At 38.8% G+C, this 16,744-nt stretch overlaps 1 protein-coding gene across 25 annotated transcripts in view; it reads left to right on the top strand.

Annotated features, from left to right (window-relative positions):
• The window catches only part of NRXN3 (neurexin 3), a 1,015,491-nt gene that overhangs the window by 473,222 nt on the left and 525,525 nt on the right, over positions 1 to 16,744 (top strand). For all 25 annotated transcript variants that reach the window (XM_051806312.1, XM_051806340.1, XM_051806317.1 and 22 more), the window contains one exon: positions 9,540 to 9,659. In XM_051806312.1, the coding sequence (XP_051662272.1) occupies positions 9,540 to 9,659 (120 nt within the window). The remainder of the gene's footprint in view (positions 1 to 9,539; positions 9,660 to 16,744) is intronic.

The raw sequence follows: 16,744 nt of genomic DNA, 5'->3' as shown, positions 1-16,744 counted from the left end.
CTTCTTAGGAACCACAGGAAATGGTATCTGTACATGTCAGTTCTAATTTATTGAGTCGTAAATGGGAAATGGAGAACTACCAATCTCTCTACAGTATCAGCTGTGACATTAGAATTTTTTAAGAACAGAAGGTTAAGAGGGTAAGTGTGTACTTCTTAAATACCCATCTTTTGAGCAATGAGATAATTGATTTGGTGTTTTCTCGTTCCTATTGTTCTGTGTAATAGAAATATGTAACCTTCAGTGGCAAGGGATTCAGGAACTGCTGCCTATGCTCCCATCTTTGTGCTCTGCTTTTTCCATGCTGAAAGAGAAAACTTAGAATCAAGGTATAACACATCAAAAGTCTATGTGGCTTCCTCGTAAACTGGACTCCATTGAAAAAAAAAAGAAACTCTGTGCCTACATAGAAGAGCATCAGTAGTATTGTTTTGCTATTTAATGTTCTTAGATTCTCAGTAAGTGTATTTGGATCTTTAGACAGTCAGACTTAGTAGATTTATGATTCTCTTTTGCCATATGGACTATGATTTGACCACAGATAACAAAATCATTCCCACCTAGGTGAAAGAATGAGCTAGTACTCTTCATTTTTGTTGATAGCTCTAATGACATTGAAGAAGACTATACGAGTCTAAAACCTGAGCTGTCTGTTCTCCTATTGATCCAAGTTTTCTTAAAGATGTACTGAAATCCATGAGTAGGTGACAGCTTGTGAGGGGGCAAGGTTTTACTGTCACTTTATGTTCAGTGTCAGGTTCAGTTCTTGGGATATACAGAGACTGTGGTCTTACAGAGTAATCAGTCCCCTATGGTTTTCTGGCAATAAATCCACTTTGGACAAAAAGCTGGAGCAATCTGTGCTTTTATGGAAGACAGAGAATTTAAATTCAGATCCATAGTCTGGATATAGAAACAAAAAACAAATATGCTTGACCGATGTACTGAAAGTCAAATACATTTTATTTTTTTTTTACTTAAATGGATTCTAAGTATTTCTCAAATGAGTCAAAATCTCTCTTAAGGTATTGTTAAATGCTGATAGATTTAAGATAGTGATATTTTTTCTTCTCTGTGTACTGTCTGTAAATTCTGTGGGTTTCTTTTGTGTGTGAATGAAATGCATTTCCTCTTTTTATTTGGTTTTGTTATCTGTTGGTTGGTTGGTTGGTTGCATTAAGATAGTCATTGTCCCTCTGTGCCTCCTTTATACTAACCTGTTGTTTGGGGGGTTTTTTGCCTTTTTTTTTTTTTTTTTTTGCTAACGAAGTTGGGTTGACCAAAGCTGACCTGCAAGGTAGAGAAGGTTTTTCTTTCCCATAACTGGTTTGAACTGAAAGATGCTTTTATGTAACATTTGGTGCCTTTTACTGGATGCAGTCACATCTCTAAGACAGGAACAGAATGACAAACTGTAGCCTCTGTGGAGGACAATATCTGGGTTGAAGAAGGACACAGCAAACAGTGGAGGTGCTTCAGTTGACCTGTGGGTTTGACTGTATCAGAGTCTAAATAGCTGTAAGAGCACCAGTTGATTTCCTGAAAAGCCTCATGATTATTCAGGCAAATAGCTAGTATGTATAGAGACATAGAAGGCCCTCGGAGGCCTCGAAGGCCCTTTGTTTGCAAAACAAACAAACAAACAAAAATGAGTGAGATCTTAAGGAGTGAGATCAGGAGGTAAAAACTGGTTTGGTTTTTTTTTAACTTATACTTTGAAAAAAACGCAAAACCTGAAAACCAACCAGAAATAACTTTCTGGAATTTCAATTAAAAAAAAAAAAATCTGTAAACTACAAGCTGCCTTAATATTTAGAATGGCATTTTACAAGCCATAATCTGGGCAGGAAGGGCTCCTCTCCATAGGAGGGCCAACACAGAACAGAGAGCTGAGCATAGGAGCAGCAGTTAACACCAAGGGGAATGAGGAGGCCCCTTCTCCCCAGTCCAGTAGTCCAAGCTGCAAAAATTACAGTTATTATGTGCCACAGAGCTCGTTCCTCAGTAGCTGTTGCTGCACCAATGATGTCAGAGGCACAGAGACACACAGAAGGTGTGTCCTTGTTGAGGAACTGTGTCACCAGGTCAAGGAGTTATGCAAGGAAGTCAGTAGGTTGTTGAGCATTCGTGAGAATAAGAAAGAAATAGGATATTCTCAGAGACCATGCACACCGTTTCCCTGGGATTTAAGTGAGGAAACGTACCTTATTAGAAATTAATAGGTCTTTGATATTAGTATAACCTGAAGATGTTTTCCATGGCATTGAAAGTGTATCCTTTTAAATATGATAGTGAAAGTATACTTCCCAACTCATCTGGAGAGACTGCAATATAGAGTACAAATTAATTTATTCCTGAGTGTTATGGAAGTCAGTAAAAATGTTCCTAATTTTTAATGGAAAATGAGACAATGGTCTAAGGTATAAGGGTAAGTCAGGGGCATTGGACAGTGTCTCTGTTTAACCGTCCTGAAGCCACAGATGGCTTCTGTTATGGTATCAGCTTAGTGACCTTGAAATTTTACGTCTAAGCCAAAGGTTTGGTCTAAGGTTTTATTGTGAGAGAAAACATGTAAAATGTTCCTGTGTCACTCTATAGATAGAGACTTCCCAACATTTTTCATATCACTGAAATTAAGTTTTTGAGACTGTAACCATGTGCTTTGTAAACTCAGTTTCTATTCGCTGTGTTTACCCTGACAACCTGGTGATATTGCTGACCCAATCTAATGTAATAGATGCAATTTTCAGATTAAAATATTCCTGTTCTCTATTCCAGGTATAGGCAGGTAGCAATTACCTTTCCTTCAGGATATCACATGTATGTTTAGGTAGGGTTTGGCGTTCTATGGCTCAATAGGAAAGGATAAAAATAATTTTGGAGGAATAAGGATATTTTAACAGATAAACAGTTTATCACTGTAGCAGTTGTTAATAGACATAAGCAGAGACACCCTCTCACCCAACAGGTAATGATACTGACAGTTTGAGATAATTTTAGCAATTGGATGCATACAAAACATTGAATCTGAAAGATTTGACAGCCTCCAGGTAGGCAGAAGTTAGTGTGGTGTATTTTGCTCTATGCATGTGGAGAATCTTACTGCAACTGTGTTTTGTTGGCATCTCAGACCTATTCCGAGCTGTAAAAAGTTGAAGCACTGTCTTACAGAGGTTAGGGATTTAGAGTCTATTAGGTGCTGCCCCTTGGTGAATTCTGAAGTTAATGTAAATGAAAGTGGTAAAAGATGAGATTTGAAAGACTATGAAATATATGCGGCCTGTGACTGATGTGATTAAAAAAGTGGCCTGGAACTACACCGGGGTGTAAATAAGTTTAGGATTAAAGTGTTCTGTGCCATCCGTTCAAACTGTGGCAGTGAATTTTGGATTTGGATTAGACATCAGCAAGTATCAAATCTCTCTGGCTGCAGTCACTGTACTTTCTAGTCACCTATGTCCCCATCAGAATGCCGAATGCATGCACAGGAGTTCCTGCTCAATTTCTGATGTCCATTGAAGTGGATACAGCAGGTTCTGGAACAAACAGATTTGTTTGTTGTTTTGATTTTTCCAGACTTCTGAGAACCTAAAGGCTCGTCAGAGCTGTGAACATTATTCCAGCCCAAGCTCAAATTGTTACAGAAGTCTGAACCCTATAGGAATATTTTCCCTTCATATGGAGACACCTGAAGCCTAAAGGGAAGCATTTGTCTTGAGTGCATAATGTGGATTATTGACTTTTCAGGAAACCAACCTTTGCTGAATAGGTTTGGCCATTTCAGAATAGACCATGAGGCTTGGTACTTTTGTACTGCTGTGATTTGCATAGGAAAGGGTGTTTTTTCAATTGACTGTGTTTTTCTTGTTCACATACAGCCCTTTCAGTTTTTCCTTTCTGCTTTTATTTTCTGTGTCTGAATGCTGTTTACTTCCTCTACTTCATTTGCATCTCCCTGTCCCTTGTCACATCTTGGGTGCTGGCATACTCCCTTTAATGCAGTTGATTTTTTGTTGTATGGCTGGGGTTTCTATTGGTTTTGGGTTTTTTTTAGTTCTTCCCTCACCAGCATGTGTATGAACATGTTGCTCAAGACCATATAGAGGGAGGAAGACATGTATATGCCAGGTTTCTTGGAGGGTAAAAAATCCCACTGCCTTGCCAGATCCATTCTCTGTGGATTGCTCTTGCTGCTGATTCCCTTCTCCTGTCACCTTGAGATCAATGTGCTTTCTGTGGGAGAAAGCACATTTGTGCATATTTGTTATTTTAACTATTCCCAGTTCCTGAAGTTTTCAGACCAACCACTTATTTGGAACAGAAGGATTCTGCATCATAGCTGACATCAGGTGAATGAAGCGTTCACGTTCTGTTGAGGTGCTGAAATAAGCAGCTGCATTTTCAGAGGACTAAAGAATGCTGGCTTTTGAGTTATTTCTGACAATCAGTAACTTTAAATTTGGAACCTGACAGATGTCTAACCTTATTTAGGTGATGAAAAGAATGATGAGTTCTTAACAAAATATGAAACTGAGAGCTTGAAGAGCTGGCCTTGCAGTCCTTGAAAATCTCTTTGGCTTTTGGGTTCTGGTTTGCTATGTTAGTCTGTGATAGTCCTGCTTTCTACTACCTGTGACTCAAAATACAGGATCTAACTTTCTGAATCATGCACTGAACCTTGACTATACTTTAGTTTAGTGTGCAAAGTAAATGTTGACATGCCACCAATATGTATTTGACAATTATAGTATGTGTGATATGGTCCCTCCCATGAAGTGATAGCTCCTTCAGATTCAGACTCAGTTTTTCTCACTTTTTACCCAGAAAAAAATATTTTTTCCAAATTATTCTGAAACTGGAAAACTTAATGGGATTAATTTCATTTCTTACTTAACCCGCACTGAATGAGTTCTGGAATGGGTTTATTTTCTGCCTTGGGTTTTCATTTCTAAGACCTGATTTCTTGGAAGTTCAACCTCTCTGAGCTGAACTGGTACTGGGCATTAAATTAAGACTGACTGCCTCTGGTTATGACAGGGGAGTGCTGACAGAAGTATATTGTAGATCTATCATAGGTATAAATTGATGGTAACGTCTGACTGGTAGTGGTAGAGATATCTTAGCGCTTGATGGAGTTTGTATTTAGGAACTGTGGGACAAAAGAAGCACCTTATTCTGCAAAGACTGAAAAGATATCTTCTGTGTATTAGTTCCTATTGCTTCCTATTGCTTCCCTACCTCTTTGAAGATACAAGGGGAAAAAATGAGAGCTTTTAGGGAGATGGAGAATGAAAATGGGCTCATGTTGTCATTGAACCATGCCTGTTGCAGATCTTCATCTTACTGAGAAAATAATTTTAAGAGAAATGGTTGATTCCTTTCAACAACAGTGAATTTTTGATGTGTGAAGGAAGGTGTTATGTATGAGAGAAATAACAGCTTGCTTATCTTCATGCTTATTGCTATTTGTGATCAAAGCATGAGGCAGTTGTGTAATAATCCTGTAGCTGCTGCATAAAGAAACTGATTTCTCATGTAACTGGAAAGAACAATAAACACAATACTATCTTTTATTCCTGAAGTTGCTTTTTCTGCAAAGGGCTTTCCAACAATACGGAAGGAATGGCTTTTCTTGCCAGTGAAACACACCTATCTATGGGATGCAACATGGTAGTTTTAGCACCATGCAGCAGATTTTTTTTTAGTTTCAGGGCAAAGAGAAACCCACCATACAGCTGAAATTGTGGGAAAGAGTTAGGGTAGACGAAGTAATTTATCCAAGCAGAATATGGATAAGAGATCTGGCTGTTATAGTCTTCTAAAGTGATTTTCTTCAAATACTTAGTAGTAAAATAAACAAACAATACATCTGGATAGGTAACTTTGAAGAAAAGTGTACTACTGGACTCCTTCCCAGGGAGGGAGGTGCAACAAATCCCAGATCCTGCAAGTCCTCAGATACTGAGCTGTTCCAATAAAAATTAGAGATGCAGACATAAGATCAAAAGGACATAGTTGAAGAATTCTGCTTTGCCATCTCAGTTGGTAGGCCTAGTCTGGACAGGATGAGACACAGCAAGTCACCCTTCTATCAGGGATGCTTTTCTGCACTGAGGACTTTTCCACTTTGATTCTATACCTACGGCCCACTCATTCTCCTCTCCACTGTACCTGTGGCATAAAGAAGGCAATGCGCCAAGCCCAGCTACAAACAGACAACAAAATCAGAGATATTTCAGATTATCATGTGAAGACTGGTTCTGAAACTTTGCTTTTAAATACTTTGACTTCTTTAAGTGTTGTCAAAGGAATGAGATTAAAAATAGACCTTAGCCCTGATGGCATCAGTAATTTAGAAACAATTCTGCTGCTTTATATATAAATTGTTTGTCATCTTCTTTCCTTGTTTGTTAGCACTAAAGGGCATGTGCGTGGTAACACAATCTTCATGTTTTATGAGTCTTCCTGTGCTTCTATTGCTTTGCTCCCTAATCCAAAATCCTAATCTCCTGTGACATCCCTATTAGTTACTCTGATCAAAATTCTGTTGCCACAGATGGAGGATTATGACATCAGGCAAGGAGTGTAAGCAGTAGGAGTAAATGAACTCTCTGAGACAAAGGTCCTTTTATGATGCAAATGGCCCATAATACTAAGGAGTGAGGCAAGGTTTAGTAGCCAACATCTATGCTGTGCCATCACAACTGACTCTAAAGATGGCAGATCAGGCTTCAAGCTTCCTTGTGGTATTGTCAAGCTTTCAAAATTCCTCATTATTGTTTTTTTTTAATTTTTCTTCTTTTTTCTTCCCTCTGGCTACTGTGAAAGTGCTGTTCCCATATTCACAGTTGGTTACTGTAAAATACAATTCAGAAACCGTAATACTGGCCATGAATTCAAGTACTTCGGCTCTCTGGACTTGCTCACTATTAACACCTCAAGCCACAAGTATGAGGCCTCATGCAGCCTTATTCTTTGAGTAGAGTCCTTTCTCTTGGGGCACCTAGACAAAGGATATACCCATTGTCAAGTCCAGTTACTGATTAAAGAAGAGTGTAGGAAGAGTGGAGAATCATTGTCGTTGAAAATGCTGTTCTGCTCTGCTTCTGTATAATGATGTTTACAGTTGATACTGTATCAAGTTTGCATAGATTCACAGTTACTTTCTGGATTTATTTTTAAATATATGTGTATAACTTACTTGTTTATACCTTTAGAACATTCATATTTGTGGTTAGAGATTAGATGGTGGGATAGTGATGTACAGGAAGAGGTATCAGTTTGTCATTCCTTATCCTCAGATAAAGAATCGTCAGAATTCCTTATCCTTGGACATTTTAGGCAAAATGACAACTAATATTCTATTTCAGATTATTAAATGTCATCCCTTCTTTTACTGGGCCAGAGTAAGTCTGAAGCAAGTGTCAGATCACAACCTGATGCATGTGTATCTATATATTTATACCCATTATTTACAAGAGTAAAGGCAGGAGGGAAGTGTGTACATACATGTGCCTTCCAGCCCACACTGGAAAGTCTGTCAGCTCTGTTGTAATCTTGGAAGTGATCTGTTAACTTCACACTGTGCTACTGAGACCACTGGGATTTACATGGCTGCAAATGAGAGTCAAGTGGGTGGAAAGCAGAGGCGGAGGGAAGGAGAAAAGTGTTGAAAAATGCTGCTCAACTTTCCTTCAGTATGGCAACATGGGGTTTTCTTGCTGTGGCTGCTGCTGCTGCCTCTTTTCAGTAGGTGAATTTTCTTTCAGAGATTTTGTTGTTTTCTTCTGTTATCCACACTTATGCTTCTACCTAGAGGTTTTGAGTTTTGTAGGTTTGGGTTTTTTTAATAAAAAAATAAGGTTTTTTGCAGTTTTTTTTAATAAAAAACCTACAGACATTAAGTGAAACTCTGCCAACTGATTCACACATTCCTTCTCATTGCAGGAGAGATATCCTGCAAAGAAACACAGATAGCTAAAAAGCTACTGAAATTCACCTATTCTGTTCTCGCAGAGGGGAAAGGTGATCTGGTGGGAAGAGCAGGAACCTTGCACCAAAGTTATGATGGTCCCTTCCTGGCTTGGTCTTTGAATTGTAGGAGGATCATTCTCTGACATGAGGCTTCCAGTTAGATGTGGGTTCTACAAAGGCTTGTAAATATGGAAGTGCCCAGGTACACAATCTGAATACCAAAGAAATACTGAATACTTCAGAGAAATCATTATGGATGTTGTCAGATGGAGGTTGAAGAGTTTCATGTTAGCTAAAGATATTTGAAAGTGCTGTCTCCATTTTGGTCTGTCCTATCTCATCTATATAATACCGATTGTAGTGTTGATGTGATGAAGAAATAAGAGTGAGTGAAGAGTAGGATAAGCCTCATGGAGTTGCTGTCATCTGTGATGACAGATGCTGGGAGGAGTTGAACAGTGGTTTCTTTGTCCTTGTGGTATTGCCCTAGACTGGAAGTGGCTAATAAACTGGTCTCAAGCAGCCTAGCCAGTTGACCCTCTTCTCTCTGCTTTATTTCTTTTGTTTCTTCTTCTTTTCCAACATTTGCAGGCTACAGAATAGTAAATATGTCAAATGTATTTGTACATTTTATTTGAAGTACTGCACAACAGGAGTGGCATACCTTTGTCTAGAATGCTGAAGATAAAACACCTTCCCAGGAAGTAACTTCTAAACTCATGTTCTTGTAATCTATGACTTGCAGCTTCACACCTGTGCTCAGATGATTCAGAATCCAGCTACCTCCTTGTGGATGTCATACTAGCTGTCATTCAGATTCCCTCTGTTCTGAAGATCACTTTTTTGCCTATTGCTTGGATTTTACCTTTGCAAGGTTTATCTGAGTAGGATAGCAACTGTTAGCTGCAAATCACAGAACAGTGAAAGGCTATTCTGTTAGTAGTGACTACTTCCTTCTCTGCTTCTCTCAAAGGCATCAAACCACTCCAGAGTAGAGAAGTCTTGTGGACTAATGTCATGCCCTTCTGGGGACTTTGTTGACGTGTTTCCAGAGGAACCTATGTAATACCACTGTTCACAGCTATAAAGCAAAGTTGTAGCCAGCTGAGGCTTCAAAACTTCAGTTTTGGGGTTCTTTGGGTAGGATGAAGCATTGCTCGTGGGCTCATTTCCTAACCTTCGTTTCCACCAGGGGATTAAACTTCTGGGAAAGCAGGACAACCTGGTCATGTTTGTTATCCTTGCATCACACCATATTTTATAGTAAACTTCTGTGAGCAAGCTTGGAACATATGACTTGGGCCTGTGTAAGAGGGAATATGTTCCTGTTCCCTCTTCTTTCTTGCACTTTGTTACAGATTGCTGTTTTGTTGTGAAGTGTGTTTGTGCTCTTTCTTCCTGATTTTCTTGCATGTCCAGGAATGGAAGAATGTTTGGTTAGTGCTTTTTCTCTTCTGCATGAGGATCCTGATGGTAATGGTAGTGATTAATTGAAGCTTTTGTGGGCCTGACCAAAGTGATTCTCTCACCTTTATTTTACCCTTTTCTTGTCATCCCTTCTCCAGGACCAAGCACTACCTGCCAGGAAGATTCCTGTGCGAATCAGGGCATCTGTAATCAGCAATGGGAAGGCTTCACATGTGATTGCTCCATGACTTCATATTCTGGGAGCCAGTGTAACGACCGTAAGTAGACTTTTCCATTGTATTGCTGAATTCTGACATTTGGGTGCACAGAGAACACATGATGAGTCATTCTTTCAATTGCAATACAACGTTACCAGTGTCAAAGCCAAACTTTTTTTTCCTGGAAAGTTTGTATAAAGCATACAGCAGGTTATTTTCTTATTAAAATGAAAATGTGCAATTTGGTATGTGTTGATTTTGTTTGTGGTTTTTTTCTTCTCTTTGAAAGCTGACTCAACCAGGCCAGTGGTGGTAATTGATGTTAACGGAATTCCTGGTTTAGAAGAACCAGGAATATTGTATGTAATATTTACATAGGTAAAAAATGGCTAGGTTTTCTGTAGTGAATTATGCTTTGATATTTTTATTCAAACCTCGGTGAAAAAGATATGGAATGCCTGTAAAATGAGTAGTGTTCTACTGAAATACCTGCTGTATGCTAAGATGAAGTATTGGATACTGTTTGCTAGAATGTTCAGTTAAAACCAGTGCTCAGTTAAACATATGGCAGCACTGTTGTGCTTCTCGGCTTATTGATTTGCTTTATCTCAAAACATTGGATGTTCTTCTTGGCCAATTGTTATTAAGATCTCTGATAAAATAATTGAATAAAACCCTTAAATCTTCCTTTAGGGGGCAGATAATCAGCTTTTTGACATTCCCTCTGCTTATCATGCTTTGGCCTTTACTTCTGCCTGGAGGGAGCAGATCAGTTAAGCTCTACTGTTTGCCTACTGTTATTTAGGGTGACAGTCCCCTTCTCCCTCACTGCTCCAAGGCAGGGAACAAAGGAGCACATTATGAATGCTGTAGTAAGCACAACAGTAGGCTTCAATAATTTGGTTCATTGTGTGTGTAAATTTTAAAACCAGAGAAGATTCTTACAGTCCACTCTGACCACCTGCAGCTCAGAAGCTGCTGCTTTTCATTATTGGTGGTAAAATTTATGGGTGATACCAGCAAAGTTCACTCAATATTGGTGTCTCAGCACTGTCATATTTGCAACCCTTTCTCTAAAAGTCCGAGATGTGACTGAATTGATGGCACATATGACAAGCTGTTTAGCACATGGTGACAGTCTGTTTCTTCTGAAGGCTAAAAAGCCTGCTTTTCTGAGTATTTCTGTAGTGTTGCCTGCATTGGTCTCCCATTTCTCCCATCACAGTTCTCCCAAACAAATATTGGAAAGGCCTATCAACATTCATACTTTGATAGTGGCTGTATGAAAAAATTACTGCTGATGCAGATTTATAGACTGTAATGCCATGCCTGGTGTTTTGGGATGCTTTGGAATTCAGAATTACTTCTTTGGGTCTAGAAAAAAACGTTTCATATTGGAGTCACATGATCTAGTGCCAATTTTCTGCAGTTTTGTTTTGGTTTGTTTTTGTCAATTGGACACTCGCTTTCCCATTCTCAAACTATTTGTTCAGTCATTCAGTTTAGACTTGCTAAGCATAGCACACAAACATGTTGTGTGAAAGAAGCACGTCCAGGAAATCTCTGATATTATTGATATAGGTTTGTTTCTAATGTGTTTAGCTTCACAGCTCCAGAATGTCACAGTGCCCTTGTTAAGCCGTTGCTAATGACTTAGAGAAGGCTCTGAAGTATCAGGAAAGTTCCTGTGTCTGTAATTGGGCATTTCTTGCTGCTTTTTAAAGTTGTCAGCTGGAAACCATGCAGAGCAGAGAGGGGAGAGTTTGATATGAGTGGGCATGATGTGGGCAGTGTAGTAGCCAGTCTCTCAGTGGCAGGCCTGGCTGGTGATTTAGAAATGCTCACAGGAGGAGGATGTGGGTTTCAAAATGATCTGGAAAGGTAAGTCATGTGGACTCCTCCTGGAAGACAACAGGACTTCAACCAGGATCTTCAAAAAGTGCGTATAACATTTTTTGTGTTTTGTTTTGGTTTTGTTTAATTTATTTTTTTCTTTGTCATGTATCAGGACACTGAAAACAGAGTTCTACTCCTGATTCCCTGATACAGTTAGGAAGTGTTGTGAGTTGTGGAGAGGGATAAGGCTTAATTCCTATTGTACACAAGTCTAATGGAAGTACAGAGATCGGTATGTTAATTGAAGTAAATACTCTTTAGACTGGATTTTAGTGCAAATAATGGCAGGGGGAGATACCTTCTGTGTAACCTGAAGCCTTTTATTTAGAAATGCATTAAAATCTTTGGTAGAATTTTTTTTTGTCCCCAGTGGTCTAATTCTATTAATTTAGTAGATGGCTGTTTCTACCTTCTGAGCAACTCGTGGTCTCCCACTGATGTAAATATGGAGTATTGAAGTAAATATAACAGGTCTAGTTTTGTACAATGGAAACAGTAGTAAAAGAATGTCTTACTATATGTATTTTGCCTTTCCATTTCTATTAATCAACTTGAGTGTCCACACTGGAAAATTTGCATTTCCATGTGTTTGATGCAGAATATTTCAGTGCCTCTGAGACAGATAAATGAGACCTATGGTGTTTTCTTCAATTATTCTTGATGATCTCCTTAGATTATCCCAAATTAATTATTAGTAGATGTGATTTGTGTTTGGGTTTTTTAAATTATTTGCTGGGGTAAACTTTGCAAAGATATTTAGTCCTATCAATACTCAGGAAATCTTAGAGCACTGGTATGTCTTTGCTTTTTAATTTTTGTCTCAGGACTGGACTGTTAATCTTCATCATTCAGGTGCAACTGGCTAGGAACTGCTGTTTCTGAAAGATGAAGGGGAAGCACAGGTGGCAGAGATGCATGATGTACACCTATAGACATATTTATACATTCACCAGTATTGTTAAATAAGACAAGGACTTAAATTTCTCATGGAAATTATGATAAAGCCTTTGATTTTATCCGTTGTGTAGCTATGTTTTAGTTGTTCTTTACACTGTAGAAATCAAGATTCCTTGGAATAAGAAATTAATGGAAGCTATGGGGGCATAAATTCAGTTTTAATATGCTTCATTCCTTATTGTAAAACTGTAGCAATATTAAAAAACAAACAAACAAACATAGGAAAACCTCCCAGGCACCCCAGTCCTCAAATTTATTTGAGAAGGTCTGTTGTACACAAGTGAATTTAAGGATTTGCCCTGTACGCTGGCTGGTACCAACATCTGTAAAGAAAAGCAGAAATAGAACTGATGGTATCATTGGGGATATGCTGGTTCCATTCGCCTTGCCATTAAGGTCTGTTCTTTGTTTTTTGAAGTTGTTCCTCATTCTTCAGTCTTTGGAAATGTTTTAATCAGTTCAGCATCACATTCTATAATTGTGGGCTTCCAACCTGTTTTCAGAATTTATGTATTACTCTAGGATGTAGGAAGTCAGTATATTGCAGTTAATTTAGGAATAACTTGAAATGTGTAACTTTAAGCATGTAAGGTAGCAGTATTAAAAGTTAACCCACATTAATGAAGTGTCTTGCATCTGGGATGAACTCCATCCTGTTACTGTTCCTAAACTGGATTCAAGATGAAAACACGATAGTTAGGCACTCTAACCTACCTGAGACATGACCTGTATTTAAGCTGTTGTCCTATGAACAGCTTTACAGATTCTTTAACTTATTCATGTTCTTCTCTCTCTAGTCAAACAATTCATTTTCTTTTCTGCACAGAGAGAATGCATAGAAAGAGGCATTGGCAATCTAGCTAATGGTAGTGGTATATGTATGTCAAACTAGGTCATAGAAAACACTGCTTCTTAGTCAGTGCCTCATGCAGATGAATAACCTTGAGGGTCAAGCTTTCCTGGAGAAATTGCCAGGCTAAAACAAGTAAGTTTTATCGGAAGCTGTCTGTAAAAGATCAATGACCTGCAGCAATGACTAGTGCAAACAGAGTATAAAACACCTTTTCAAACAGCTTTTTTGTTGTTACTGTTTTGTTGGATCAGTTGTTAAGTCCATCTGATGACTATTGACTGGCTTTTTGGAGGGGTTATTTATTCATTTATTTATAAACTCTGGGTTTTTACTGTTAATCCGTGAATCACATTTGGAGGAGGGAAGGATTGGAGGGAAAGGGAGTCATGATGATTTTGCTTGTTTATTCATTAATTTAGCACTGTCACAAGAAGAGCTTTTGATAACTTCAGTTCTGTAATCACAGTGATGCTTTCTAGCCAAGACATTTTTTCCCCCTGACTTAAAAGGAAGGATATCAAAATTAGCAAAAAAAGTCTAAACCAAATACTTTAGAGTAAAGCACAAAGTATTTTTGATCAATTGAGGAAGACTGAAGCTGGCCTCTTTGCCACATGTGTGTTCTAGGTGAGATGCCAAGGATATCTGAACAGACCCATCCCTCTTGCATTAATACCCTTCCTTTTTGCACTCTACTAAGTAAGTGAATGAGTACCTAAGTGTATTGATGCTTCTGGAGCATTGTCTGTAAAGTAGGTTGCAAAAAGGCAGTGGCAGAACTAGTTTCCCTCATACCTGCTTAAATAGCATAGCAGAACTGTCATTAGAAGAGACTGCTAAAGAGACTGCTAGAAGGGGAAATGGCTAAATGAGTAACCCTTACTTTATGCTTTATTCTGCTGTGTTCATGAGCCATTTGCACTCCAAACTTACTTTGTGCAACTGAGCAGTTAAGCTCATGCTCTCTGTGGCAGGATTCAGACCTCCAGTCAGGAGATCGACCCTATTCCCTCTCCCTTAGTATATTGTGTTTTTCATCATCTGGGCCATCCAGACTTCATGACCTCCTTTAATGTCAATGCCAGCATACTCAGCTTGATTTACTTAGAGAACCCTTTTCATTGTTCATGTTTAATTATCACCCATTCGTTTCTAATGTGCCCAGCTTACTCACTTACTGAGTCAGAGAGCAAGAGGTTGCTAGTATGTAGAAAATAAATCTGCATAGACTTCATTAGGCATGCATGGCTAAACCAGTCAGCTGTTTAAATATCAGCACGCTTAGGGATTTGCCTTTGATACTACAGAGACATCCGCCCTACATGAAGCAAGAGTCACCTCCGATTTATCTTGAGTGAATCATACTTCATTACAGTAGGTCAGACACTCTGCCTACTTCTTACTTCCCATCTCATGCTTTGCTCTTGCTTACTTGGTGCTCTTTCACATGTTATAACTAGTGTTTTCTGGCTGATGGCTCATTTCCAGTTCCTAACCTAAACCTTTGGTGTTTGCTGACTGTGAAAGACCTTATCCTCTGAGAACTGGGATAAAAAGGAAGGGAAATGCAACTGTGTGCTTTAGTACATGATGTAAATTGTACCATTGTGATTTGGGTTATAAACCCTGCTTTCACCCTTCTTACCACTGTTTACTTTCATTTGCGCTGCAGCTCCAGGAACTGTAACAGCTTTAGGGCAAGGATCTGGTGCTACTTCTTATTAAAGCACCATGTACTTTTCTGATGCTTAGTAATAGCCCACTACATAATTGCCTTAGCACTTCAGTGGTTTAAGAATGCTCATTGCTTTTCAGTGTACTGAAAGGCCTTTTCCTGCCCCTAAGTAACAGCTGTAAAACATCAGATCAGACTGCAGATCAAGAGCTTGTTTGCCCCTTTTTCCCTTTGGGAGTCATCTGGAATAGGCAGTGCTGTCAACATTAGAGGGAGAAATTTGTGTGTCCCTGTTTGGGTGAGAAAGAGGGAATTTGAGTGACAGGTGCTTCCTGGAATTGCTTCATCTGCCCCTTCCAGCTTCTCAAGGTGCCCTGACATAAAAACGTTTAATGTCAAGCTAGCCAAGGTCATTTAAGTGTTTAATTGTGAAAGCTAGCCAACTTTATCCTTTTGTGATCCCCAAAATGCAGATAGGTCTCTAGTGAGTAATTTAATTTGGATTCCTTCAACAGCTTGGCAGAAGGAGCATTTAGAATGAGAGCTGCAATCAGTCATTGATATCTGTGCACACCTGCCTGCTGTCAGCACATAAGCTGTGGTCCAGCCATGCTACAGACTTCAATAGCATGGAAGGAGAGGGACTTTTTACAGGTGGGAGTGATTACAGCTTCTGTTATCAACCTCTGAGCAGTTCAGTTAATTCTCTTCCTGACACTGCCATTTTCATAAGCATGTCACAGAAGGCTTTTGCCATAATTGTGGTGCTTGTGATCTCTGTTCTCTCTGACAGTATTTTTTTCCTAATGTGATGCTTTTTGGTAGTCATGGCAATAATTATAACTTTTCATCTTAAAACTAGCTGAGTGAGTAGTACTGCGTCCTAGGTATTTTGTCCCATGAAAAAGCTGACCTCTGAAACGGTTTCTTCTGTAATGGCACACCCAGGGTGTAAGCATTGATAAGACATTGATGTAAGTTGATGACAGTAGCAGAAATATTGCACAACAGAATAGGAGCCTCTGTTTGTTCTGTTACCCCAAGCTCCATTTGTCAGTGATGATCTCTAAGCACATCTTTCAACTAGATGTAAGATAATAAATTAAGTGTTCTAAATTGTCAAGTGTAACAAGGATTTGATTAATTTTAGATTTAGATTTTTCCTTGTAATATCCTACACGTTTATATTTAAGAAGCAGTAAATGTAAAAACTCAGGAAAACACTGAAACAAACTTCAACCGTCAGTTTTACTCTTTAAAGATTCTTTTCTTCTTAGAGCAGCTTCTCCACAGAAGATAACGGAGTACTAAATTTGGAAGATAATGACAAATATGTGTAGAGTTGGTCAAAAGTCATCCTGAGCTTGAGGACCTTTATTTTAAGTGGACTTTTTTTCACATAATGCTGTGAAACTTTTATCCTCAATTGTATTGTCCAAATACTTCCAGTAATCTCACAATAACTATGGTTTCATCAGCATGAGGTATTTTGAGTGCCACGTGGTTATGCAGCTAATACCTGTACTTTTGCAGAGAAGAGAAAAAAAAATCCTTGCAAAATCCAGCTTGTCTTTCAGCTGTTGCTGTTGATCTGCAACAGGATACCCCAGCCACCAGTCCAGCTGAAAGCACAGCTGACTTTGATCATTGCCTCCAATCCTCTATGAGTCTGTTGTAACTGGCAGAATGGATTATGAAAAAGTGATTCCCATGCTGAGTCTACTATCCTGCATGGAAGCTCTGACTTGCCATAATTTTTAATCC

This window comes from Manacus candei, unplaced genomic scaffold, assembly GCF_025592945.1.
Source record: "Manacus candei isolate 608988 ecotype Guabito, Panama unplaced genomic scaffold, ASM2559294v1 h1tg000067l, whole genome shotgun sequence".
NCBI classification, from domain to species: Eukaryota; Metazoa; Chordata; class Aves; order Passeriformes; family Pipridae; genus Manacus; species Manacus candei.
The sequence above is the reverse complement of the archived record's forward strand: the minus strand, read 5'-3'. Positions and strand labels throughout refer to the sequence as shown.